This window comes from Symsagittifera roscoffensis, chromosome 7 (genome assembly GCF_963678635.1).
Source record: "Symsagittifera roscoffensis chromosome 7, txSymRosc1.1, whole genome shotgun sequence".
In the NCBI taxonomy this organism is placed as follows: domain Eukaryota; kingdom Metazoa; phylum Xenacoelomorpha; order Acoela; family Convolutidae; genus Symsagittifera; species Symsagittifera roscoffensis.
In genome coordinates this window covers 7,424,462-7,451,062 of record NC_087068.1, presented here as the reverse complement: position 1 = coordinate 7,451,062, position 26,601 = coordinate 7,424,462, and the positions used below count along the sequence as shown (strand labels likewise).

At 36.6% G+C, this 26,601-nt stretch overlaps 1 protein-coding gene across 1 annotated transcript; it reads left to right on the top strand.

The window, feature by feature from the left end:
• On the top strand, positions 1-26,601 carry LOC134850940 (WASH complex subunit 2-like). The gene is made up of 22 exons (XM_063866766.1): positions 1-477; positions 752-1,004; positions 1,384-1,696; positions 2,013-2,292; positions 3,093-3,277; positions 3,690-3,858; positions 4,051-4,577; positions 4,775-4,856; positions 10,905-11,138; positions 11,605-11,780; positions 12,054-12,390; positions 12,746-13,045; positions 14,611-14,782; positions 15,008-15,144; positions 15,417-15,828; positions 18,313-18,587; positions 20,126-20,408; positions 20,929-21,148; positions 24,075-24,339; positions 24,622-25,143; positions 25,473-25,620; positions 26,068-26,601. Exons 1-22 carry the CDS (start codon positions 283-285, stop codon positions 26,265-26,267), a joined length of 5,685 nt encoding a protein of 1,894 aa, XP_063722836.1. The 5' UTR covers positions 1-282; the 3' UTR covers positions 26,268-26,601.

Sequence of the window (26,601 nt, the reverse complement as noted above, 5' to 3'; positions counted from 1 at the left end):
CGCTTTTGATTTGTCAAGTCAAAGGCCAGCAGAAAAAAAAACTACATTGCAGATTATAATATTACTCTGTACATACTACTACACATTCATTGAGAAGCACCGAATATACATCAGGACCATTACAGCAGTTGAAAACTGTAATTAACTGACATCAGCATCAGAATTTGAAGTCAGAATCTCGCGACATTGTTGTACGTTATATTGATTTCGTATTCGTTCGACACGAAGATTAAGAAAACACAGCGATTCTTTTGACAACCAGCAATAAAGAAGCCTGGAACAATGCTATGTGCCGAAGAAACAAGTGGCGGTGATCTGGACAGCTCGATAGATCCGGCAGTATCGTCACTGTGTCGCTGGATCAGTCCTCAAACCTGTCTGCTATGTGACAAAAAGAGAGCAACCTCTTCATCTGGTATTTCATCGGGACAGAATAGTGACGAAAAAGACAAGGGAACTACAATTCTGCTCAATACGGTGCGGTCCATAAAAATGTACAATTTTTTTTCTAGCATTTTCTACTAAGCGAGGTACTAAAAGTAACTGAAGTTCTTTGGATCAAGAGGTTGGTGATCCGAGGACACCATGATTTTTGCACATTGATCGAAGGAGAGCAAACATCGACCATTCGAAAATATACACGCAGATTAAATGGCATAATTTGCTAGTTTTCAACGAGGAAACAAGCAATTTGTAAACTGATTGTTAGTTAAAGCGGTTAGTAAATTGATTGCATGTCTCGCTGTTTCAGCCTTGTTGGATCTGCCCCGAGTGTAGAGGGGAAACTTGCGAGGAGGAGGGCATCGGACCAAGTGGGGAAAGGGACGAAGGGGGACTAGGAGGGGGCATAATGGGACTTGGGAGTGTGTTGCGGCATACGGGACACCCTAGGGATCTCTTGGATCTCTCGATGTCTCTTTGTAGTGTGCAGAGTAGCGAACACAACGAGGATGAGGATGACGAACCTCTTTCGTTGCCGCCACATAACTACCATTCAATTGATGGTCAGTATTCACTAAATACTTGTCATTCGTTCGAATCCCGCTTCGGTCACAGTTGGAGGGGTCCCAGTGTCATCCGCCTCCTCAAGGTGGGACCGGCTGCGGCGAAATGGTTGACATCTCCCAACCCCACAGTTGGTCCTGCACTGAGCAGAACCGGGGGCAAATAAAAAAAAAACTCGTTCAAATATTTGAACAACGAAAATTATCATGGAAAGTGTTTAGAAGTGTCCTCCCTGTGCTATGAGTTTTTTTAAATCATGAAAGAAAGGGAATCTTGGTAGATATTTGAAAATCGTTTGATTGATTTTTATCTCGAATGAATTACTAATAAAAATTGGAAACAGCCAATATCTTATCGCTTCCATCAGTGTTATTTCAGCTGGGTTGTACGGGCTTGAAGACGACGACACTGGTAGTGTGTGTGAAAATGACAATGATGCTGATCTCTACCCGATCGGAGGAGTGGAGAATGAGAAAGCATGTAACTGCAATTCATGCGAGAGACTGAGACAGTTGGAAAACGTGAGTAAAATGAGAGCGGAAGAGTTGGACCGAAGTTGGGTGGAATTGAGGGATAGTGTGAGAAGTATATACAGGTCGCAGTCTATATACTCTCAGTCTCAGTTGGAAGGTATCAGCAAGCCACCGCCTCCACACCAGCATCAATTCAGATTGCGCGAAATGGCCACCAAGTGAGTTGTTTTTATTAACGTTTTTTGAACAACGCTGCGCATCCAAATTCGCGCATCCAAAATCTTGCGAATTGCTTCTTAATCGTAAAACTGCTGTGAAATAAGTCATTTTAATATATGATTTTTCTTGGTGCTGTGATATGTTACTTATCAATGGTTAACCGAAAGCATTTTCCCCTTGCATTGTTTTCCTGTGTTTGTATTGTTCCAACTGATTGCTTTGAAATGTTAGGTGGAAAGTTTCTTTAAAACATGTAATTCATGTTGATAGCTTAAATGGCCTTGTATAAAATGCCTAAAGAGCTGTGCTGCTTAGATTGAGTAGCAGTGATGCCCACCTATTGTTCCGACGTCTGGAGGCACAAGCTATCGAATACGTGGTCGAAGTCAAGGCCAGACTCCTGCATCGACTGACAACTCACCCATTCCCCTCTCACAACACTTCTGGTGGGGGCAGTAGTAATAATAGTGGGGGGTCTGGAAGTGGAAGGAGTTGGACCCCCTCGTGGTGTGTGGATTTTGTGGAGAGTATGTTGAACGAGTTTACCTCCGTTGGACAGAGTGCTAGCAGTATATCGGAGATCATCGCACACTTGGTGAGTTCGAACGAAAGAACTCCCACATGCCAGTCCAAAAGAAATTTAAAGAACTCCCACGGTCATTGTTAATATGAAGCAGGGGTGGATTTGGGGGGGGGGGGACACTCCCCTCAGGGATTCGACCCCCTGCCGACCCAAAGGGTCCCCCCTTTTGTACTATTTTGAGATATCCATGTTTGGTGACGGATCCTCAAATTTTCTAAAGGCCCCCCCTTTGGCGAGGGGCGAGCGCGCGCCAAAAAACGCCTGTTTTTCAAAAAAATTTTGGCCTGTTTTTCAAAATTTTGCCTGCGGCGCTGAAAATTTGACAAAAAGAAGGTATTGTTTGTGCTTTGGTTGGGAGAGCTCGGGGAATCAATTCGGTCGACCTAAAAAAAAGGTCGACAAAATTGTCGACATTTTTTGAAAATCCGCCCCCCACCTTTCGAGAAAATCCTAGATCCGCCCCTGATATGAAGGATCAATTTACAAGTAGGTGCTTAGTATATATATTTTTCCAGCCATGGCCTTAATAAATTTGATTGATAAATCGAAAAACAGATCATGCAAGCATGGAAAACTCCTGACCGTTTCAATTATTCAAGTTTAAACAAACTCGTTTGGATCGTGGATTTATAAATTTAAAATCAAGAATAAATGTACCCAGCATTATATATAGAACAATATTTATAATTTTAATGACTAATTTTACAATAAATATTTTGTATAGTACTTGAAATTTGAAAGATTTCATAATAAAATTTGGATCAATATTGATTGATTTTATAATAACCATAACTTCTGTTTCGCTTTTGTAGGAACAGGAGCACCTGTCGCTGTTCAAGATGACGTGGGCAATGCACAACCGGAATCTGTTCCGCACTCTGTGTTGGGAGGAGCCCCTTCTGAGGAGGAGTCTCAAACCCATGCTGCAGGGACTCACCGAGGGCTGCAGCGGCTGTGCAGTCTACCCCAGGGAGAAATACATCTCCATATACAAACAGTACGTATAGAAATAATTGTGCCATACTTATAAAGAAAGGTTGTTTCTATTCAGTGCAGTGTAATTAGGTGTTTCGGAGGTTAAGGGTTAATAGTTTGATTGTTTTCGATTATTACTACACTGACCGAAAAAGGAGTTGAAAATAGAATACAGAGATTTTTTCAGTTTGTCTAAGAAAACCTCGGGTTCTTTTCGGGACTAAAATATTTTGTGCTAAATCAAAAAGGCCGATTTCAACAGCCCAATAAGCAAGAAGATAATATTATAACTACTTGAAAATATCTTTCAGAGAAAACCATTCGAGAAAACACATTGTTTCTTGAATTGATGTATAAAAAATTCGGCTAAAACATGTTCTCAAACTAAGCAAAAAATAAGATTTAAAAAGTTAACTGAACACCGCCGGTTCTAGATATGTGGAGTTCTCGGAGGAGATGACTGTAATGGGAGTTGTGTGGGGAGAAACGGAGGCGCTGCTGGATATGTTCGAGCACAGTCTCTCCGCCAGCCAAGTGAGGACCACCAATCTCAGTCAGGAGATGGACACGTTCCAGAGAGACAAGTTCCTCTGGCATCAACAGGTGCATATCGTCACAGTATAATTGAGGATTTTTTGGTCATCTTTTAACGTCTTGGAGAACAAATATAGATATCCATCCTAGTTTTTAGCATGCCTCAAGTGTTTGGCATTGAAATAACGTTTACTTTCAAAATTGTCGGATACAGTACGCATGTAGCATTTGGCGAGTACTATGGCCCAAATTGTGTTTTAGATAAGTCGCTTTAGCAACAGCAAAGCTTTCATGAGTCTGTACACTTCCATCCTGGCGGAAGAGGCCGATCACCACCAAAGGGCTCTCTCCCTCCTTACCCAACCCCCTCCCCCACCCCCTCAATTTACCCTCTCAAACTCAAGAGCACCTGCCCAGAGACAAAACAACGCCGACGATGCTTTGAGAAGATCATCAGCGTTGTCTGGAAACGAAAGAAGAAACTTTGGAAATTTTGACAGGCCATTGCGAATGGCACCGAGTAATCTGGAAACGTCCGAGAGCCAGTCGCACGTAGAGGTTGAGGAAGATGAAGAGGATCTGGAGGTCGGCAATGTTCTGATGGCGAACCAATCACTACGACCTAGGATCACGGCATGTCTGGAGGCGATTAGGCCGCCCAGTGTTTCAAGTAGTACTGACTCGGACTCGGATCTAGACGGGTCACACAATGAGGATCCGAAGATAAACTCGCCCAGGACAAGAATACTAGACAGGCCTCGGCCGCATTTGTCTATGGATCCGTTCATGTGAGGTTTTTGCTAGGAGCGTCTTGTTATTTTTACTCTTTTTGAAGGTGTTTTTATCGGGGATTGTAAAAAGTAATGAGTTATTTGGGGTAAAACAGTTGTTTTTTAGTCCCTAAATAAATGCAGATTATAACTTTGATTGCAGTCTTTCGTTGTCGTGCCCAAACGTTAACTGAATTTAGAAATTTGTTTTTCAGTGACTTTCCGGAAGAGCTAGAGAATTATGGCGATTTCGATATCACAAACAAGGCAGAGAAGAAACAGAAATCTCAAACAGAGGCAAGTTATAACAAACTTTGGGGCCCCCACATTTTAATTTTTTTTAGTTCTTTTACGTGTTATTATGGCTGCATGCGTGACTTAACGATGTAAGGTATGAAGAAAAAATGTGTTCACAATAGTCAGTTTTTCACCATGCAAAATTTCATTACATTATGACAACGTAAAGTTAGTTTTTCAAAACTGAAATTCAAATGTGGGGGGAAAGTTGAAAGGAGCCAATTTAGATGAGTTAGAGGTTTTATACACTTGCGTGAGCAAGTGTCTTGTTATCAGTAACTAGACTTTTTCCGTAAACAATTTTTCTTAACCATCTGCAAGAAATTGTGAAGTTGCTTTGTTAGTGAACCTTCGAGACCGTTTTCTACCTGGCCTAGATGTAACGCGGATGCCTCTGTACCCTAGGGTCCGGTGTTGGAGTCCCTGTCGGGCCCTGCTTTTTTTCAGTATATAAGTAATCGGGAATTTGTTCCGGGAAAAACAAAATTGTCGGGTTTTTGTTTGTATGCTTATGTTTTGTCATTTTAGTTGCCTCAGTTATTAATTTTCTTGTGTTGTCAACAGTTTCATCGTAGATGCAAGTGTCTTTGGCGTACTGATGCAATTTGTATAATTAATACCTCTTCGATGTATATTTTCCTTGGTTTTCCTTTTTTTGCTCTAAAAAGCTTTATTCGGCCTGAATAGTTTCGGTTTTTTTTGGCTTAGCTACCTCATTTTGTGTCGCTTCAAAGGCAAAAATTGAATCATATAATTGATTTATATAACTGATGAATAAAAAATGATTGATTTTCGGGTAGTTTCTGTTGCAAGTTTTTAACTTAATTTCTCAAAATTTTTTATGGCAACAATTTCTCATGGCATTTTTTTTGTTTTCAGCTCAATGGACGTCTTTCCACTTGTCGGCTTAGGTGTCGCTTGCTTAGAACAAACGGCTTATTTAATGCTGGTGTTTGTGTTTTCGACTGTTTTTCTGAATTTATTTTCAATTTCTCCCAAAAATTATTAGTTTTTTCTTTAATATTTCAGTCTAATTTTCTATTCGCTAGCTTGCAATACTGAGCTTGCGTTGTATAGCAAGTGATTGCAAAAATCAGCTTTACGTCTCTGTAAACTAGACGCAATTTAAGGCGGCACAATTCAAGTTAGTTCAGAATAGTAACCATTAAACTTTCAAGAAAGCAGTTATTACATAAAGAAAAAATCCAGCTATTTTTAACTGCATCCTTGATAGAATTCCAAAACGGCAAGTTTGCTTGTCGAGTGAATTTTTTTTCATTAAAAAGAAAAAATCTTTTTTTAACCATGAAATATAACTAATTAGGGTAAAAGTCGCCAAAAAAGACTTAGTAGCTTACCATTACCGCAAATATTTAGATCTCTTAGCGTATGTATGTAATCATCAACCTTAGACTCTTCAGTTTCCAGATATTTTTTCAAAATGCTACCATGCATTATGAAAAAGTAGTTGTAGATAATCCTAGCCCAAATAACGATCATTTTTATACATGGATGGTTTTGTATACTGGCTCCTGCTCTTTTCCTTGCATTACCTAGCAAAAATGTTTGTTTACCTCTTCTTCATTTAAATTTGTTTCCTCAGATGAGACATTTTTTCGTATTGCTTAACCATAGTTTTCATATTTTCGTCTATATGCAACTCTCCTACATTGCATAACTTGTGCTGATCTCGTAAATGACGTATGCTGTCAACTTTTTTTTTCAAATCAACTTTTGTTGGTTTTCTCATTTCATCAAGTCCATTTTGTTTGCTTTAATAGCGCTCGATTTTGTATGTTAAGTTTAATATAGGTTTCATAAATTTTAGAAGATGTGTATGATTTAAATAAAATCTTACTCTCGAAAACAGATTCTGACTTGGTACTTTATTTTTGATTTTTGTCAAACGTCTCCTTCTAATTAAGATTTGCGTCAAATACAATGCCCTAAGATTCAGATGAGCTCGAGCTAATGTTCTCCAAATTCCTGAGTTGATACTCAGACTCGTGATTTTTGGTAATATCGCTAGTCTTAGAGTTGACTTTGGCAGTTGCTTTGAAAATTAAGCGAATCGACATATCTAAGGTTCTCTTGCAACAATATTTTAGCACTATCTAAATCCTTGTTAAAGTCGTTGTTGTTGTTTGTTGAGCTTGTTATAGATTGTTGAGATGGTTATATTACAATCACCGACAAACATGACAACTTATGATTGAGGGCACTTAACTGGTCCTTTGTTGTAAATCATTGATGTAGATAATGAATAAGAGGACCCTAAAACACCAATGAGGTAAACTGCAATCTGTATTACAGTTTTGTTGTAAACTGCAATCTGTATTAAGTTCAGAATTTTGGTCATTAACATGAACTTATTGTTTTCTATCAGTCAATTACGACCTAATGTTTTGAACATTTTACCTCTCAGGCCATAAAATCATTATTAACGGTGTCGAGATCGTTTGAAAGATCACCTAATGTACTGTCATTTTTTGGTTTTGAGCTCAACTCTAATCTGACCATTTTCGTGATCTCCCTTATGGCATCTACAGTGCCGCGTCCTTTCCTGAAACAAATTGATCCTTATTCAGTATTTTAAATTTGCCAGCTATGTTCAAGGAAAATTTTAATTGAAATTGATCGATAATTTGAGGGTTCTTTGCGAGAACCAGATTTGATGAACGATATAACTTTCACTACTTTCAAGGAAGCTGGAAAGCATTTCTGATGTATACAATTCTAGGCAATTTTTATCAGCACGGGAGTGAAAATGGTTGCTTTTTGTTTAAGTAGATTTTTGCCATGACCCAAATCAGGGTTGGCAAAATGTAAGTTAAAAACAAAAATAACAAACTAACTGTTGTTTATCGAAAAAAAAACATGTTATTTTTGTTAAATTGTTAATTAAATTAACATATCAACAGGAGTTGAGTTTCTTGAACAGAAACGCCAACTTTCCGGCTTTCTCAACGCCGAGTTGAGCACGAAGCTTCCCATACGTCAGGTGAGATTTTTCGCTCTGTAGTTTGTCAAGTGAAACTGCAATTGGTTTGAAAATTTTTTTCATCCGTTCGGGATTCGCTACAATCGTTTCGGAACAAGCATGCAGTATAGTTGCGTTGTGTTTTTCTAAGAATTACTCATATTTCTAAGAAATAGCTAACATCACTGTTAGAAATTATAAATAACACTGTAAGTTAAATTCAATGTTAAATAACATGCCAACCCTGACCCAAATTAATAAGATTCCCAATCAGTTTATTGAAAAGCTGAACACTTCTTTATCAGTAGTGAAACTGACAACTATTGATTCTGAGTTGGCCTTTTCAGTGTTGAAATTTGTGTTATTGTATTTTTTCAGCTAGGTTTGGCATCACTGGTACAAAATTCTTCAATTCGTCTACTTGTAAGCCACATTGATATATTGAGTCGGTTTCGCTGCTGCTTGTCAGTCCATTAAATACTTTTAAAGTTCTTTGCTCTTTGTTTTTTTTTGTCATAGTTTGACTTTGACAAAGGTAAAATTCTGATTTGTCCTCCCTATAAAACGTTTCTTTGATCTTGATTTTTAAATTTGCTTGATTCTAGCTGTTCGGTACGATAAAAATTGTATTGTTTTTTATCGAAATACGAGCAAAGTTTGTTTCTTTTTAAAGGAAAATATTTGTTCATTAGAGTATTTCATTTAAGTTTTCTATCGCGTTTTCATTTTTTTTCATTATATAGCAAATTTCGTTTTCGAAATTCATTCCAAAAGTTGAAAATAAGGAGCCTATCTTCTTTTTAAAAAAAATTCCCACGCTCTGAGTTTTGGTTCATAAGTGTTTTCATGTTTTTCTTTAAAATAGGTTGTAAGTGTTTAAGATAAACATTTTATGATCTGATATGTCATAACTTTTGAACTTGGCATTTCGTTACAAAATAAAACATCAATAGCTGTTTTACTCATTATATATAATTGTGTAGGGTGTGGTTGATTATTTCTTTTAAGTGAAACTTCAAAAACATTTGAGATTGTTGAATTTTTTCTTAACTGTTTTATAATAAATCAAGGATAAAATCACCACATACCTTGTGATTTTATCTATCACTTTTTTTTTCAGATAAGTGAGTGAATCGCTAACATTTTCCAATAAACTGTTGGAATTCATTTGCGGTGCTTTATATTTTACTGTACATTTCAGTTTTTTAGCTTTGCATTTAGTAGAAATTCTCAAAGTTTGTAAAAGATCATCGGTGAATTCAGCTGTTTTGTTAAAATTATAATTTTTCGATATGCAAATACCTACACCACAGCTTCTGTATGATCTATTTTCTGTTACCGGTTCATGATAATCTTCCAGAGAGAAGTTTCCTAAATGGGTGATTTCTGTTGTCCAAGTCTGTTAGTGGTATTACTATTGTTTTGTCTCTATAATACAGTATTACTATTGTTTTGTCTCTAGAAGTAAAAATATGTTCTAATTCATTAAAATTTTGAGATATTGATCTGATCTTTTGAAGCATAAAACAAGTATCAATTTTCACTGAGTTTGCTTCGCATTCTTTTGCAGTTCGTTTTCGTCATCGTATAGTGAGCTCTTGCTTTTAAAATAGTTTTTATTTAGATAAATTTCACTGTTGTTTGTCAAAAGTGTTCAACGCTTGAAAATCGTGAAAAACGAGTTTGACCTTGACCTTATCATAGTTTTATTCATATCTTTGAACCTGGAACTTTTTGCTTTAAATTGAAAAAAGTTTCTCTATTAACTGTATTTCTTGTGTATTCCGCCATAAATTGCGTAAAGATACCATGTTTTATTTGTTTTTAAAAGCCAATTAACTGAAGTTAGATGTTGAAAATCGCAAGAAACTTCATTTGTGTATAAATTAAGCTGTCGCTGAAAATCACGTACAGTACATATATTATCTTTTCTAAATGATTTATTTGCTTTCCATGAATTTACCTCACCTTTCATGATAATGGTTTAATAATCATCATAAAAGTCATAACTGCAGATAAAGTAGTAATTGTTTATAGAGTAGAAATTTGGAAATTCACTCACAAGAAAGGAAACTTCCTGATTGCATGAACCTAATTTTTCAAGCAAAATTTAATCAGAAAAACAATTTAAAAAGCTTCAATACCGCGTCTTATTTCTAATCGGCATCTTTAATGCCAATCAAGGTAGTTGAAAGGAAACGCATCCATTGTTTGCTCCTTTATTAATTCATCAATACTGCAGTAGCTTTTCAGTTCACGGAAAGTTTATCTATTGGGTTAACAGAAAGCTTCAGTTCATGTTTGATACATAGTTCAACTCATTTGCTACTTTCCATGTCTAGGATTTTGCCAATACTGACTCTTGTTTGCTGGAAAATTTATCCCAAAATATTTCACTCGTTTATCATCATCTCGCGACCGCTTTGTGCCAGTATTGTCGCCTGAATTGGACGTGGGCTGTCTGTTCGTTTTGATAGGATTACGAATTCTATCAACATCGGAGATTTGGTTTATGGGCATTTTTTTTTGCTTCCAGCATTATCTGGAGTGAGAACCGGAGAACCGAAACAACACAGTTGCTGAAAGAATCAGTTTATCCCCTTTTTTCAGCTTTGCACTTGATGTCTTACTCTATCTGTGGAAGAGACTCTTTAACATATTTCTTTCATTTTGTTTATCTCCAAACGAATAATTGATACAGATGTTTCAATAGAAATTAACTTCAATTCAATACGATCTTTAGAATCTCAATCTTCATTTTCAAGTTCAACGATCTTTTTGAAACGCGCAAGATTTAGTTTTGAAACCGAAATTTCAAGGATGAAAACAACTAACTTTTTTGCAGCTTTGCATTGCTTTTTGGAATGAAGCAAGAACAGTTGAATACCTGTCTCATTGTCACCAGAGAGGAGTTTTGTCGATAAGAAGAACGAAAGATACCCCCTGCCTTCGAAAATTTTTCACAAAACAGAATTACACAAAAAGCAAATGTTATGGCATTTCAGATAACAACGTTTAGTTGGGTGTTTCGGATAACAATAAATAAAGGCCCATATGTTTCTTTATAGGTATCGGGAAATCCAACTGGAGCTGGTGGAGATGCTGGAGTAGATTTGGATCGAGAGAAAAGACGGAGTGAGAGGGAGAGAGAAGTTGAGAGAAGACTCTGTACTCAACTCACTCCCAGAGCCTCTACCAAGAGCTCGAAGTCTCCGCAGTCTTACAAAAGTAATACTAATGGAAAGGATATCAGAAGAGAAGATACAGATGTTGAGATTGCTATTAGAGAAGAACGAAAAAAGGTGAAATGACATTTCAGCAGTCATGATTCGACAATGTTTCAGAGAAGTCTTTGTTGCAAAATTCTTTAAATAAATAAACCGGTACTAACTTGCTCATAGGGGGAATCAAAGGTACAGAGGTAAATTTTTTAGAAAACTCTTTTTAGATCGACAGATTTGATTTTCCGAGCTCTCTCCCATGCACTGAAAAGACTAACATGTAAAAGAAATTGTGAAAAAACTTCGAAAATGGATGTGTGTAAAATGGTATCAAAAGTTGCAGGGATGGAATCCCGCGTCTCACTTGTGTCGCAGGGTTCCGATGTCATCCGCCTCGTCAAGGTGGGAACGGATACGGCGAAATGGATGACACCCCTCCCCCAGGATGCGACTGCAGTGAGTAGGGTCGGGCTAATGAAAAAATGGAATCATGCTTTTTCAGGTTTCTCTGCAAGTTGAATTAGAGCTTTTATATTTATTTGTGCAGATGGAGTACGTGGCCAGGTGTAACATGACAATGGAGGAGAGGGTGGCCACTATCAAAGAAATCATGAGTGACCTCCAGGAAGCCACTGTGGCCATACATAATGTGCAGCAGGAGGAGGAGGAAGTGGAGACAGAAGGACAGATGATGATGGAGGAAGAGGAAAATAAAGAAAACAGGTAACCCTAGAAAGGTCAAATTTTCGACCATCTTCAAGCTTAGGTAGGAGAATTATTGATGGAACTAAGCTCCTTAGTTACTTGGATTTTTTGGAGGTATTTGGTAACTCCCACAGTTCTGTTTGACCATCCAAAAGCTCCCAGCCTAAAATGTTTCATTAAGTTCGCAGGACACAATCTTAAAAAATTCCGGGAGCCTTTCTGGATCCCAGATTCAATTAAGTAGAGGTGGGCGAATTGCTCTCGTTGATTAAAATTGATATTGGGTTGTAGGTGTAGAAGAGAATTATCCGAAGCAGGAACTGAGGAGAAAGAGAGATGTGAAGGTGAAGAGGATATCCATAAGGAGAGTGTTGATGACACGTGTGAGTGTCCGGTCTGCAGAGCCAGAGGACTGCCTGCCGAGGATCTCTTCTCATCATCCTCCTCGTCCTCCTCTTCTTCTTTCTGTGGAGACAACCCACATGCGCGGAGTGTAATGGGAATAAATGCGGTGACTATGGACTTGATGAGTGGGGATGTTGATGACATGAATGACTATGGAAGTGGAGATGATACTCTTCTGATGAGCAATAATCCATTTCTACTCGAACCAGAGACTGAAGTGGACGTAAGTTAAATGTCTACATTTTCAGCTAAAGTGGGAGTTTTGGACCGGTTTCTGTAACCTTTAAGAGTTAAACAACAACTACATAGCAATTATTTGCAGACGCTAAAAATGAATTGATTAAACTGGACGAAGAAAACAAGCTTAAAATGAACGAGTAGTTTGTTCAATCGTGGGTCTAATGATGTTCCTTTACAGTAAACGACTACAAAAGAATTTTTTTCTCCTTTTATAAGTCAATATACTTCTTTTGAAAGGCAATCTATTTCTGTGAGACGAGTTTTTGTAAAGCAATGTTTAGTTATCATGAACATTTGTGAACGACATCAGTATGTCAGCAACATATTGAATTTTCCAGGTATTTGGTTCTCGTCGACTTGTGTTCCCTCCTTTCGTGCCTCCCCCTCCGCCCTCATCCATCCGATTTAGACCCCCTCTGCCCACTTGTCTGCCCCCGATGCACGACTTTGAAGACTCTAACGAAGGAGTCGATGACGATTTCGAAGACCTGACGCCGTATGTATATGCCGCAAAAAATGAAGCATCTTCAGGTGAAATTGCAGACGATGACGATAGGAAAGAGAAAGTGACAACTGATGATAAGGCAAAGGATCAAGAGAAAAAGAAAACGGCTTCTCTGGGATTGGATCCCAGTTGGGTAAGGAAAAACTCAGAATTTAGAAAATCGCTACCAATATGTTTATCAAAATTTTATTCCAAATAAAATCAAATGCCGAATGACTTCAACTTAGCATTGGCTCTCGTTTCGCAAAAAAATATTGGTTGAAAGAATCCGCTTTGACTGGGTTAGAATCGGTTGCGTTTTCGCGCACTGAAGAAGGGCTCAGAAATATGGGCTTTATTACACTAGCTAACTTGAGTGAGTTTTACTGTTATACAACGACTATTTTTTTCTAACCTAAGTCGCAAATATTGGTCTTTCTTTTGACACCTTTACTGCTTTTTGATAGCATGTGCTTTGACGTTCAAAAAGTAATAACTTAACGCAGTTGATGCCTTTTTACACTTGCGAAGCCAAGTGTATTAGTACGATCTTTCTTTTTTTTTCCAAACTAAGTCCCAAATAAAATGCTACTTTTGGTGGCACTTGAATCGGTAGGCTGTGGTTGCAGTTTAATGTATAGGAGCTTTGTCATTGATTGGTAAAAAGTTAACGCAGCTGATGGCTTTTTAATTCATCAAATGAACCGAAAACAAATATTTGTTTCAAAGAGCAGTACAATTATAAAACTCTTGTTTTCAGAAGTTTTCCAACTCAATGTATCTCGCTATTTTTTTGAAATGCATAATTCATACATAATTTGGCTTTCTGCTTTCCAATTTATTACATGCAAAATTGCGTCTTGTCTTTTTCTATTTGGTACTACTTTTGCTGCATCGAATTGGCAATTTATAAGCATATGTAGCTGCTCTATTGGTGGCCAGTTTTTTGGAGAATTTAAGCAACCGTGGCTGAGTGGTTAGTGAGTGAGACTCAAATTATCTAGGTTGCCGATTCGAATCCGACAGTTAGCCGAGTGTTTGCTAATTCGAGTCTTATTTCTACCTTTTTCTTGTTTCACATGCTAGAGCTGCTTTTTGGTCGTGTTCTCGCAAGTGTTTGGGTAGCGCAGCTTCGCCTCTGCTTAAATTCAGCAAATGAGCAACATAACAATAATAAAAATATAACAAGATAATAATAAAGCAATTTTTCGAAATGCATAATTTATAAATAATGTTGTTTTAAACTTTCCATTTTTTTTCACATGCAAAATTAGTGTAGATGCCTTCAGTTTGTTATATTCCAAACGATTACTTGCAAATTTGTGTCTATTTATATTTGGTGCAATTTTTGCTGCACAGCATTGGCAATTTGTTAGCATATGTAGCTGCTTGAATGGTAACTAGTGTTTGCCGGTTGTTAAGCGTTCGTGGCCGAGAGGCTAGGGCGTGAGACTCCAAATCTCGAGGTAACAGGTTCGAATCCGATACGTAGTAAAGTTAAACTAATTCAAGGCTGATTTCTATATTTTCTTATTTCACTTCATGAAGCTTTTTTGACGTTCTCGCTAGGTGTTGGCGAAGTGCAGCTTCGCCTCTGTGTGAAAGATTATTTAGATTTTTGTATCTTATTTTGTAGTAAACTTAGGTTGTTGATCATTTTTTCTCGAAATTCGATGTATGAATGAAAGTTTTTGATAATCTTTTATATGTTGCTTGTAGAGAAAGAAGTTAGACAGTAGCATTGCGGACATCAATAACATCCTGCAGAGTCTGTGTGCGGAGGCAGAAGATACTACCGAGGAGAACAGGGGTTCGAACCCATCAGAGTCCATTACTTCTGCGAAGACAGAGAGTAAAGGAGTGAAGCAACATGAAAGGAGTGAAGGCGAAGGTCAATAAAATAAATATTTTGTCAAGACTCGTTCATGTTCTTTAAAAGCCAATTGCCAAAAGGTTATAGCTCTGCTTAGTAAGCATGAGAAATTATGCGCAAAACTCAGGTTGATATTAACGGAATGTGTGCCAATATATTTCAAGTTTAGCCTCTTCCATGTTGAATCGGTGAAAATTTCAAATAATTATTTATTTTGTTGTTGAAAATAAAGTTATTTTGCAGATAATGGGAAGAAAAAAGATGATGATGAGGAAGAAAATGAAGACGAGGAGGAGGGTTTGGACGATAGTCTGCAGCGGGATCAGGAGGCACTGCGAAAGTCTCTGAAGGAGTACCTGGAACAAATGCAGGCCAAAAAGGTAACTATGACATTGCCGTTAATGATTATTAAGACGATAATCGAAGTTAAATTAAGTTCTATATGGTGAAAGGCCAACAAGACGAAGGGCCAACTAACGGAAAATAAGATTACTATTCCAACAAACCGAAAATTGATTTTTTTATGCAATATAACAACAGATTGTCTTTGTTGTTATGCAATTGTTACGTAATTCTGATGTAGATTACGTAATTTCGGCTTCAAGATATGGCTGTTTGTTGAGCAACCGCCATTTATATTTTGTTTTTCCAGCTGGAGATAGAGAGCAAGTGTTACGAGAAGATCGAGAAACGGGAAGCTGCTAAAAGAGCGGAGGCGAAAGCCAACGCTCAAAGTTCAGCCAAAGGAGTGCAGGATCTGACTTCAACGGGTAGAGGATCCAAAGGGTCTTTGCATGACCATAGAGATGAGAGTGTTAACGGGAATTCAGGTTCATTCCGAATGCCCATCGGGGATGTCGACTGTACTTCAGAGGCAAGTGGGGCGGATAGTGACTCTCTAAACAGTTCCTTCAACACTATAACTACAACTCCAGTATCAACAACGACAACAAAAGTAAATAAAACAGATGCATCAAGAGGTAAAGGACATCAGAATGGATCAGATGTGAAAGAAGAGAAGTTGAAGGAGCAGCCGGTAGCATCGAGAGAAGCATCGAAGCAAGGTTTGCGCATTATAGGTTCATTTAAGCTGTCTGAATGCCTCATTACGACAGCGTTTGGAAGCGTTATTAAATCAGAATATATACTTTTTTCGGGTTAACAACTTGTTTAACAGAATCACTTGGTTCATTATGAATTCCAATTTCCAAATGTCTCCGGCAAACTAAGTCTGGAGGTAGCGAATACGCCTGGGACGTCAAAGATCACCAGTTCGAATCTAACCAGGTTTTATTTTTCAAACCGGAGGTATTGTTTTTTTTTATATTAGTTTTATTTTTTTTTGTTCGAAATTTTCATTGTAGTTGATTTCAGTGATCTGATTGAATCGTGCAAATTGTAATTTTACTAACCTTGACTTCGTATATTTTCCTTTTTAAATTTATTTTCTTTTTAAATTTTTGTCGTTATAAAACTTATTTCGGCCAAAATGATTTCAGCTTTTGTTTTATTGGCTTAGTTACTCTATTTTGGGTCATTTCAAGGGAATCATAATTTTTATGCTTACATTTTACGAAATCCTACAAAATGCTGAAAATCTTGGAGCAGAATTAATAATTCAAAACTATTCTCATTTACGCAAGTTTTGTTGGCTCAGTTGCCGTTCGATAATTATTTTTGAAGTTTCAATAAACGCCGACGATTGAGTGTGTTTCTGGGGCGTGTTTTCCGCAAATATATCATCATTACAGACAACATTTTGAAGCTTTTTTATTGTGATCTTAACGAGATTTTTTCAATAAGTTTTACTTTAGTGGAACTCCTTTCTTTTTCTGTCTGCTAGCTTGCAATGCTATTATTGCGGTATCGCAAGTAGTGTAAAGCTCCTCTTCCCCTCTTTGTTCAGTGTTTACTTATTAAGAGGCGATTAACGTAGTTCAGACTCTTATATAGGTCACCATTTTTTTTTTCGTTTTTCAATAAAAATTTGTTCAGTCTCATATTTACTTTTTTGCGGCTTGCCTTTGATTTCAGTTCATTTTAAATGTTTAAAGGAAGGCAAACTTCACTATCAAAGAGCAAAAGTGTAAAGGTCACGAAAAACGTGATCGATTTCTAAATTCGAAAGTGGGAATTAATTATCAGATTTACCAGCTCAATAAAATTTACCTATTTATTAAGAGTAATGAACGTAGTGAAGACTCTTATATAGGTCTTGCTGATTCTTTTCCAGGAAATGTCTTAAAAGTCTCTAATAACTACAGATGTGCAATCATACATTGCTCTATTTATGAATGCACTAAGCTATATATGCACTTTTTGAGTTCAATTGAAATTCATCTGCTGAAAGTGGCGTTAATAGCATTCTCCAAATACGAACGTGGAAATGGCGCAAAAAACGTGAACGATTGAAGAATTTAATTTTTAGATTTCCAGCGGATTTAAAATTGTATCTTTTGATCCAGTTTTCTCTAATTGGGTTCATGTTATCAAAAAAGTTTCAATGATAAATTGTTCTAGAAGTGCAAAGAGCTTGAAGGCCATCTATTTGTTCTCTTCGATTTGTATATTGGCTCATAAGGATGTTTGGTCTCGAGAAAATGGTATTTACAATTTCAAGCGCTATTTTTAAAGGTAAGGTGGAAGTTATGACCATTGTTAGTAGATTACTGGGTTTTGAAGCTAAAAAAAATCATGTTTCCTTGTTGGTGTTCTTCAAGTTGGGATTAATTGATAATTTTTTGTAAATCTTCTGAATTGTTTTTTTTCCTTTATTTCCACTTGCTAGAGCAATTGACTTGTAATTAGTTCTAAACTTTTCCCGTGAACAATTTGGATTACAATCTGTGATATATTAAGCTTTTTTTAAATTGAGACTACACAACTTTCTTCTCATTTGGTCTAGAGGTAATGCGGGCGTCTTTGCACCCTAAAGTCCTTATGCGGGCTTTTTTTCGCCCACAGGCCTTTGTCTGTTCATTTCCTATCGGGGTGTGGAATTTTATTCTGATGTAAAGCGTGGAATTTTATTCTGATATAAAGTTTTTTTTAACCATAATTGACATTCGATCTCTTACTTGAAAATTTATCAACTCGATTTTTCTATTGTTTTTTTGAATAATTTTTTGATCAAATGGTTGCGGCTTATTTTTCACCGGCTCAGTCACCTTATTTTGGATCGAACTGCAAAACTTGCATTTCATGAGGTTGAGTATTTCAGGAGAGATGGGGGTGTAGGTGTTAAAATTTAATCGCTGTGTAGTTGATAAAATATAATGGCTCAAAAAAGATTTTGTTTTCGACTGAAAGGGCGTCTACCACAGTATTGTCGATTTGGTAGTCGCTCGGCAATTGTTTTTCGACTGTTTTTCTGAAATTGAGTTTTTCTTTTTGACTTTTAAAAATTTTTATTCAAACTTTTTGTTTGACGTTGTTATTTCCGTTTCATTTTTATTCGCTAGCTTGCAATACAATGTTTGAGAATACAAAATGATGAGAAGCTCCGCTATGGCTCTGAGTGAAAGCAAATGCCATTTTTGAATTTTCAGGTGGAACTAAGAAAGAATCAGTTGGAACTGTTCGGAAAGGACCAGTGAACTCCGATGAGGTCGTCTCCATGGCGCAGAAAATAGTACACAAATTCAACAGCTCACAGTCTGCGTCTTCCAAAGATGAGCGTGTCAAGAAAACTACCAACAAAAATGATTCGGCAGAGAGCGAGGGAGTTCGATCCCAAGTCGTGTCTGAAAAAGAGGCAAAGGGACCCAATGAGAAACAGTTAAATGTCAGTGTCAAGGTCACTAACAGGTCTTCATCTGCTCAGGTTCTTACTTAATTTTGAAATACAGAAAAATAATTAGCGGTAGGATTGTTTATTGTTCCGATCGCTGAAAGTTAAGATTAACTTTGTTGAGACAAACGGGTGTGTTCTAATTTTTCCCCCCATGCAAAATCAGGCTCCACAAATAGTAATCAGAATTAGTCGAGTGATATATCATCATAAAATTCTAATACACATGAATCGATTGGGATCAAAAAGTTTTCACAGCGTAACAAAAAACCGGTTTGAAGGTTGCTTTTTAGTCCACTTTCGAGCTATTTTTGGACTGTTTTTAAGATTAATGAACATAGTGAGTACTCTTAAATAGGTCTTGGTGTTTTTTTTTTTTTTCGTTTTTTTTTCACGCTCAATTTTGATTTTCTGCTGTTTGACTTTTGATTTCTGTTTTAAGTTCAATTAATTTCGATTGTTAAAAGGAAGGCAAACTCAACAATCGAACAGCAAGAGAATAAAGGTCACGAGAACGTGATCGACTTCTAATTTCGAAAATGGTAATTAATTATCAGATTTCTCTGCGAAAAAAAAAGTTTTACCTATTAATCCAGTTTTTTCAAATTGGGTTAATTTAAACAAAAAAGTGTTCTTCTTCATAAATTGTTCTACAAATTCAAAGAGTCTATCTATTTTTTCGAAATTCAAAAGTTGAAGGTTTCTGAAAAAACAGGTCAGTTTTTTTTTTCAGTTTTCTTGCGCTCATTAATATTTTCCAACTGTCTTAGGCTATTATAGGTGTTATAATACCAAATCAAAAATTACGTTTTGTCGTTTCTGTAAGCATTTTTTTGGCACTTAATGTTAGAAGCTTTCGTTTGGTTCCACACTACGCATCGACAATTTTCTATGATAAAATGATTTTTTAAGAGTAATAAACGTGGTGAGTACTCTTTTATAGGTCTTGTTGATTTTGTTTTTTTTTGTTTCAGGAAAAAGTCTTAAAAGTTGTTCACGCTCAGTTTTGATTTTTTTGCGGTTTGACTTGTGATTTCTTTATAACTGCAGTGCATTTCTATTGTTAAAGGGAAAACAAATTCCACTATCGAACAGCAAAAGTGTAAAGGTTACGAAAAACGTTATCGACTTCTAATTTTGAAAATGGAAATTAATTATCAGATTTCTTAGTGAAATATAAGTTTTACGTATTGATCCAGTTTTCTCAAATTGGGTTGATTTGAACGCAAAAGCGTCCATCATAAAATGTTCTACAAATTCAAATAGTTTCAAGGCCATCTATTTTTTCTTCAAAAATCAAAAGTTGAAGGCTCTTGAAAAAAGTCAGTTTTTTTGTTTTTTTTTTTCAGTTTCCTTGGGCTTATTACTTTTTTGCAACTGTTAGTTGGCTATGTTATCGTTTTTCTGAATAATGTGGTCGAAACTTTCTGTTATATTGGTTTTCTGTTTGTGTTCTGATTAAGTGTAGACTCTCAGCGGGCATTATCTACTTTTTAGTGCTAATTTTGTTAATTTTTGTGTGCTATATTTGTTATTTGTTCAGTTGTGGAGAAATTAGATTCTTTTCTTAGGGTCAAAACCAGTCTCAGAGTGGTAATGTAGGGGTATCTTCGACAACGTCGACTGTGTCAGTTTGTGTCAAAGGAGCAAAGACTACGACTTCGACATCAGTTTCGTCTTCTTCGACGTCATCGTCTTCGTTCAACATGCTGAAGAAAGGTTTTCTCAACAACTTACCCAGTAAGAAGCAAACAAGCAGTAGAAGCAATGCTCAGCAGGAGTGTAACTCGGCTTCAACGAATGCTGCGGCTTCAGAAAAGACCAAAAAACAGTCTGGCAGCCAAGGTCAAAAAGGTCAGTTTCGGTAGCTTTAAAACGCTTCATGCCAAACGCTTCAGCAGTAAATTTTTCTTAGTCTTAAATTTTTCATAAATTTTAAAAAATACTTTGTAATACTGAAATCAGTAGCATCCTACCTCTTGCACTCCCAAAGGGTGGTTATTTGTTTTTTTTTACGACATCTATTTAAGGTGGACTAACAAAAAAATGAATTTTTGAAAGGCGCTTTTGGTGCCAATATCTACTAATTTAAGGAGGGAAGTAAGTGCACGCAGATTATTCTGATTTTTGGCGTTATTTTGGCGATGTTTTCCTGTGGCGCAGAAACTTTGGCAAAATTGGGGTCTATATAGTTGTCCAGACGAACTTGGAACAACCAGAGGTTTTCACAACGTTCAAAGTTATTATCATTCCCAATCCTAGCCTCCCCCCCCCTTCAGAAAATACTAGATCCGGACCTGAATTAAACTTTGATGAGACAATATGATGCAATTGGAAGTGTAGTTGTAAAGCTGACTCGTCAAAATTGGTTTAGATGATGTTGGTAAAAAGCACAGCTCAAAAGAATGCAAAGAGAAGACAGTTGGATCAGAAAGTAAAAAGTCAACTGAGCACAGACCAGAGTCGTCATCGTATGTCTCTCTAAGTGAAGATGACAAGACGACCACAAGTGTCAGCAGCTCCGCCAAGGCCATCTCTCTCACATACATTAAGACTGGCAACAATAACACTAGCAGCGGCAGCTTCACACAAAAGTATGTATTTTTTTAAATCGTAAAAGCTCAATATCTTATTTATATACGAGCAATAGACAAATACGATACTTACAGTTAACTCAATTTAAAGAATTACTGTTGATTACACTTGCGAAGCGAAGTGTATTAGTACGAACTTTGTTTCCAATCTAAGTCGCAAGTAAAAGTGCTACTTTTGGTGGCACTTTTGAAGGCTGCGGTAGCAGAATAATATCATAGGTGCTTTGACATTTGAGTTGTAAAAAGTTTACACAGCTGATGCATTTTTAATTCATCAAATGGCCGAAAAAAGTTATTTGTTTCAAACAGCAGTACAATGAGAAAAGGCTCGTTTCAAGAAATTTTCCAAGTCAATGTGTCACGCATTTTTTTTGAAATGCATAATTACACTTGCGAAGCGTGTATTAGAACGAAGCTTCTTTTTTTCCCAACCTAAGTCAAATGAACCGAAAAAAGTGCTTCGTTTCAAACAGCATTGCAATAATGAAAACTCGATTTCAGAACTTTTCTAACTCAATATATCTTTCAGTATTTAGAAATGCATAATTTTTACTTAATGCTTTATGCATTGCGATTTGTCACTTGCAAAGTTAGTGTGGATGCCTTCGTTATTTTTCGTTTTTTTTAAGTTAGTTTTGTTATATTCCAATATATTACTTGCAAAATTGAGTCTATTTGTATTTGGTGCCCTTTTTGCTGAATGGCAGTGTCAGTTTATTAGCATATGTAGCTGCTTTATTCGTGACTAGTGTTTGTAAGTTGTTCAGCTTGCGTGGGTGAGTGGATAGTGCGTGAGACTCAAAATCTCTTGTTTGCAGTAGGTCGCTGATTCGAATCTTACACGTAGCCGAGTTGTTGCTAATTCAAGGCTTATTTCTGCTTTTATTTCTGCTTTTATTTATTTCTTTTGATAGAGCAAACTTTTTGGCCGTGTTCTCACTAGTGTTTGCGAAGCGCAGCTTTGCCTCTGTGTTTGGCTTTGTGCTTTCCAATTTTTAACATGTAAAATTGTGTCTCTTTGTATTTGGTGCTACTTTTGCTGCATCGAATTGGCAATTTATACACATGTGTAGCTGCCTTATTGGTGGCTAGTTTTTGGGTAATTTAAGCATTCTTGGCTATGTGGCTTGTGCGTGAGACTCAAATAACTACAGATGTGCATTCGTACATAATGATGCATTTATGAATGCTTTTAGGTATACATGCACTTTTTGAGTTCAATTTAAATTCATCTGCTGAAAGTGACGTAAATAGCACTCTCCAAATACGAACGGGGAAGTGGCGCGAAAAAACGTGGACGATTTCTTGTTTCGAAAGTAGAAGTTTTTTTAGATTTCCAGCGGAAAAAAAATTTTTACACCTTGATCCAGTTTTTTCAAGTTTAATGCGTTTTTGATATCAATAACCCAACTTGAAAAAACTGGATCAAAGGGTAAAATTTTTATTTCGCTGGAAATCTAAAAAAATTCTTCTTTCGAAACTAGAAATTGTCCACGTTTTTTTGGCGCCATTTCCACGTTCCTATTTGGAGACTGCTATTTACGTCACTTTCAGCAGATGAATTTCAATTGAACTCAAAAAGTGCATATATACCTTAGCATTCATAAATGCAGCAATGTATGAATGCACATCTGTAATTATTAGAGACTTAAGACATTTCCTGGAAAAAATCAGCAAGACCTATAAAAGAGTCTTCACTAAGTTCAATACTCTTAATAAATAGGTAAATTTTATTGAGCTGGTAAATCTGATAATTATTTCGCACTTTCGAAATTAGATATCGATCACGTTTTTCGTGACCTTTACACTTTTGCTCTTTGATAGTGAAGTTTGCCTTCCTTTAAACATTGAAAATGAACTGAAATCAAAGGCAAGCTGCAAAAAAGTAAATTTGAGACTGAACAAATTTTATTGGAAAACGAAAAAAAAATGGTGACCTATATAAGAGTCTGAACTACGTTCATCGCCTCTTAATAAGTAAACACTAAACAAAGAGGGGAAGAGGAGCTTTACACTACTTGCGATACCGCAATAATAGCATTGCAAGCTAGCAGACGGAAAAAGAAAGCAGTTGCACTAAAGTAAAAACTCATTAAAAAATCTCGTAAAGATCACAATAAAAAAGCTTCAAAATGTTGTCTGTAATGATGATATATTTGCGGAAAACACGCCCCAGAAACACAATCGTCGGCTTTTATTGAAACTTCAAAAATAATTATCGAACGGGAACTGAGCCGACAGAACTGGCGTAAATGAGAATAAAACTGTTGTCATGAAAAGTTTTGAACTAATAATTCTGTTCCAAGTTTTTTAGCATTTTGTAGGATTTTGTAAGATGTAAGCATAAAAATTATGGTTCCCTTGAAACGACCCAAAATAGAGTAACTAAGCCAATAAAATAAAAGCTGAAATCATTTTGGCCGAAATAAGTTATATAACGAAAAAAATTTTAAAAGAAAATAAATTTAAAAAGGAAAATATACGAAGTCAAGGCTAGTAAAATTACAATTTGCAAGATTCAATCAGATCACTGAAAACAACTACAATGAAAATTTCGAACAAAAAAAAACAAAACTAATATAAAAAACAATACCTCCGGTTTGAAAAATAAAACCTGGTTAGATTCGAACTGATCTTTGACGTCCCAGGCGTATTCGCTACCTCCAGACTTAGTTTGCTCTGAATTTCTAGAACGTTTTATGATTGGTGCTTTTTTGATATCAATAACTCATCATAAAACGTTCTATAAATTCGAAAGTTGATATTGTGTCAAGAAAGTCAATGTTTTTTTAATGTTTATTTGCGTTCATTACTCTTTTCCAAATCTCCGGTTGGCTATGTTCTGAAAATTGGAAAAAAGATGGCAAAATTTTTTCGCAGTTATGTCGAAAAAAAAAGGTTTCTTACATTAAAATATGGTGATTAGGTCAACTCCAGCAGGTCAAAAGGTGCCCTCAAATGACACCCAGTCTAGTACTTCCACGGTGGCAGAGGTCAAGGTCAGTTGCACGTCCGATAGCGCTGTCGGATCGGCAACTACGCCTCATTCTCACAACACCACTCAAACCCACTCTCACTCCAGTGTCTCGGAAGGACATAAGGGTCATGCATCTGGGGCGAATGGGGGAGGTGTGTTGAGTAATGGGTGCAAAAATACGGACAAGTGTCATTGCTTCCTAGCTGGAAATACGGTGAGATGCAGGCTCTCGAAATGCTATTCAAGTAGAAAATCTCAATTTCTTCATTGTGAGAACTGATGGTGTTTGAAAATGGAAGTTAAAGTTTGCTTTGATAAAAACTTATATGGAATAATTTGAAGAAAAAAAGTTAATCACAAACTGTAAAATCTACGTCTATTAAAAATCCTAATTATTTAATTCGTCTATTAAAAATCCTAATTATTTAATTTGAAAAAACTTTACAGCGATAATTTTTTTGAACTGATTTCTGAAAATAGTTAATTGTGTGTATAGACGTGTAGTGGCGGGGGTCCGGCTACGCGGAGTCGAGAGGACGACTTAAGAGAGAAGTTGAGGAAGAAATTGGACGGCAGACGAGGCACCCCGGACCGAAAAGGACTACAACAGCAACAAATCAAAAACAGCAACAACAATAGTCCGGATCATATAGCGCACAAGTCTTGTGCTAATAACGGACATCATGCTTCTGGTAGTTGCACTAATAATGGACTAGATGCGACTGAAGAAAAGAAGGCGCAAAGAGCAGGCGAAGGATGCGAGGCTTCGAAGAAGTATGAAAAGATAGACCAAGATGAAGACGAAAACAAAAAGCGAAGCGGAAAAGGAAAAGATAAACTTGAGAACGAGAACGGAGAAAATGATGCAGCTTCGAGTGTTCTGAATGTCCAGGACATGTCAGTTGATTCTCTGGCAGCATACATTGAGGGTGTGGAGGCTTCAAGAGGTGGTAACTCCTCGACATCGTCGGCAGGAGCTTCCAAGAAGAGCAAGAACTCCAAGCGCAAGAAACACAAGGTTTTTTTGGTATACGTTTTTTTTTTAGCGTATCTATAATTAATAGTGAAATTCTAATAAAACAATGATAAATCTTTTTGACTTTCAAGGTTTGAATTTTGATTGTGCAAAAATGGATCCTTTTAAAATCAGACTTGCGAAATAATTTTAGTTTTTTTTTGCGTGAGCGGTTATAAAAACAAGCATTTTTGCGCTAGTTCGATCAATTTTGGAACTTTTAATGATAATGGTTAGCTAAAAAGAGTTGAATGAGTCCGAGAATTATAGATTTAGGCTTATGACCGAGAATTACTGATTTAGGCTTATGATTGTAATGTGGATATTTGCAGCTGCTGAATGAGTCATCCACCAATGCTTTGGGGACTTCAGGGTCTTCAGAAAGTGGGAAGGGATCAGTTGGGGCTCAGACACAGGATATGAAAAGTGGAAATAAAAGTGGGAAAAGACAGAAGCAGAACTCAATCGGAGCATCACTAGGTACTGAATCCTACACAAGATGATCAACATAGCCCCGAGTTTTCGGGCTAGGAGTTGTTGTTGTTTCAAGTTTTTCAAGGTTTCAAGTGTTTTCAAGTTTTTTGGTATGTGTCTAGAACACGCCATTAAGAAAACGACAAATTCTTTTGAAAAAATAATTTTGAAAATAATTTTACAAAGTCATCAGCAAGGTGAGTTATAAAATTTTTCTCGCTGGCTTGGCGATATTTTCATAAATTTCTGGCAGTTTTAAGCTTCCCATAAGCACTTCCGATCATGCGTAACTTGCGCGTTTAAATGCGTTAAAATGATATCTTCCGAAAGTTGATTCCACTTAATTTTCAACCAAAGTATGTAGACTTTTTGGCATATGTAGACAACCATGGTTTTTGTAATGATCACATGAATAAAACAGGTAAAAGAGTTAATGACTTGGTATTTTTTTAGATGCAGACGAGATCTTCCGCCCGAAGGATGACTTGGAAGGTCTGGACGAAGGAGAGAAAGAACTGGAACTGTTCAAACGCAGACTCTGCATGGACAGTAGCAACGATAACAACACTCCAGTGGCGAAACCACGTGCCAAAATACGACTGGACTTGTCTCATATGTCGCAGGCACTGGGAAGCAATTTGTACCAGCATTGAACTTCACTGGCTGCGAATTTTAAAACTAGCACTGATCAGGGAAGAGTTTAAGATACAAATGTTTAGCAAAATTGTGCATATATGAGATACGAGTGTAAACAAATTATGTTATCAGGATTCGGCATTTATTTATGACATAACCAAATATCACCAAAACTAGCAAATATGTTTTCATCCAATGAGGCATTTGTAAATTGACGCAAATATTATGTAACATATACCATTTTTAAAAAGTGTTTTTAAAAGACTGCCATGTTTGAACGAATCAAAAGGGCCATTTCATTTTGTGCTAGTCATGTTCAGAAATCAGAAAGAAGTTTATTTTTATTTTTAA

Coding starts and splice junctions, on each gene's coding strand:
- LOC134850940 (XM_063866766.1), top strand. CDS start 283: ATGCTATGTGCCGAAGAAACAAGTGGCGGTGATCTGGACAGCTCGATA. Junction 14,783..15,007: donor TGAAAGGAGTGAAGGCGAAG/GTCAATAAAATA, acceptor GTTATTTTGCAG/ATAATGGGAAGAAAAAAGAT. Junction 15,145..15,416: donor AACAAATGCAGGCCAAAAAG/GTAACTATGACA, acceptor TTGTTTTTCCAG/CTGGAGATAGAGAGCAAGTG.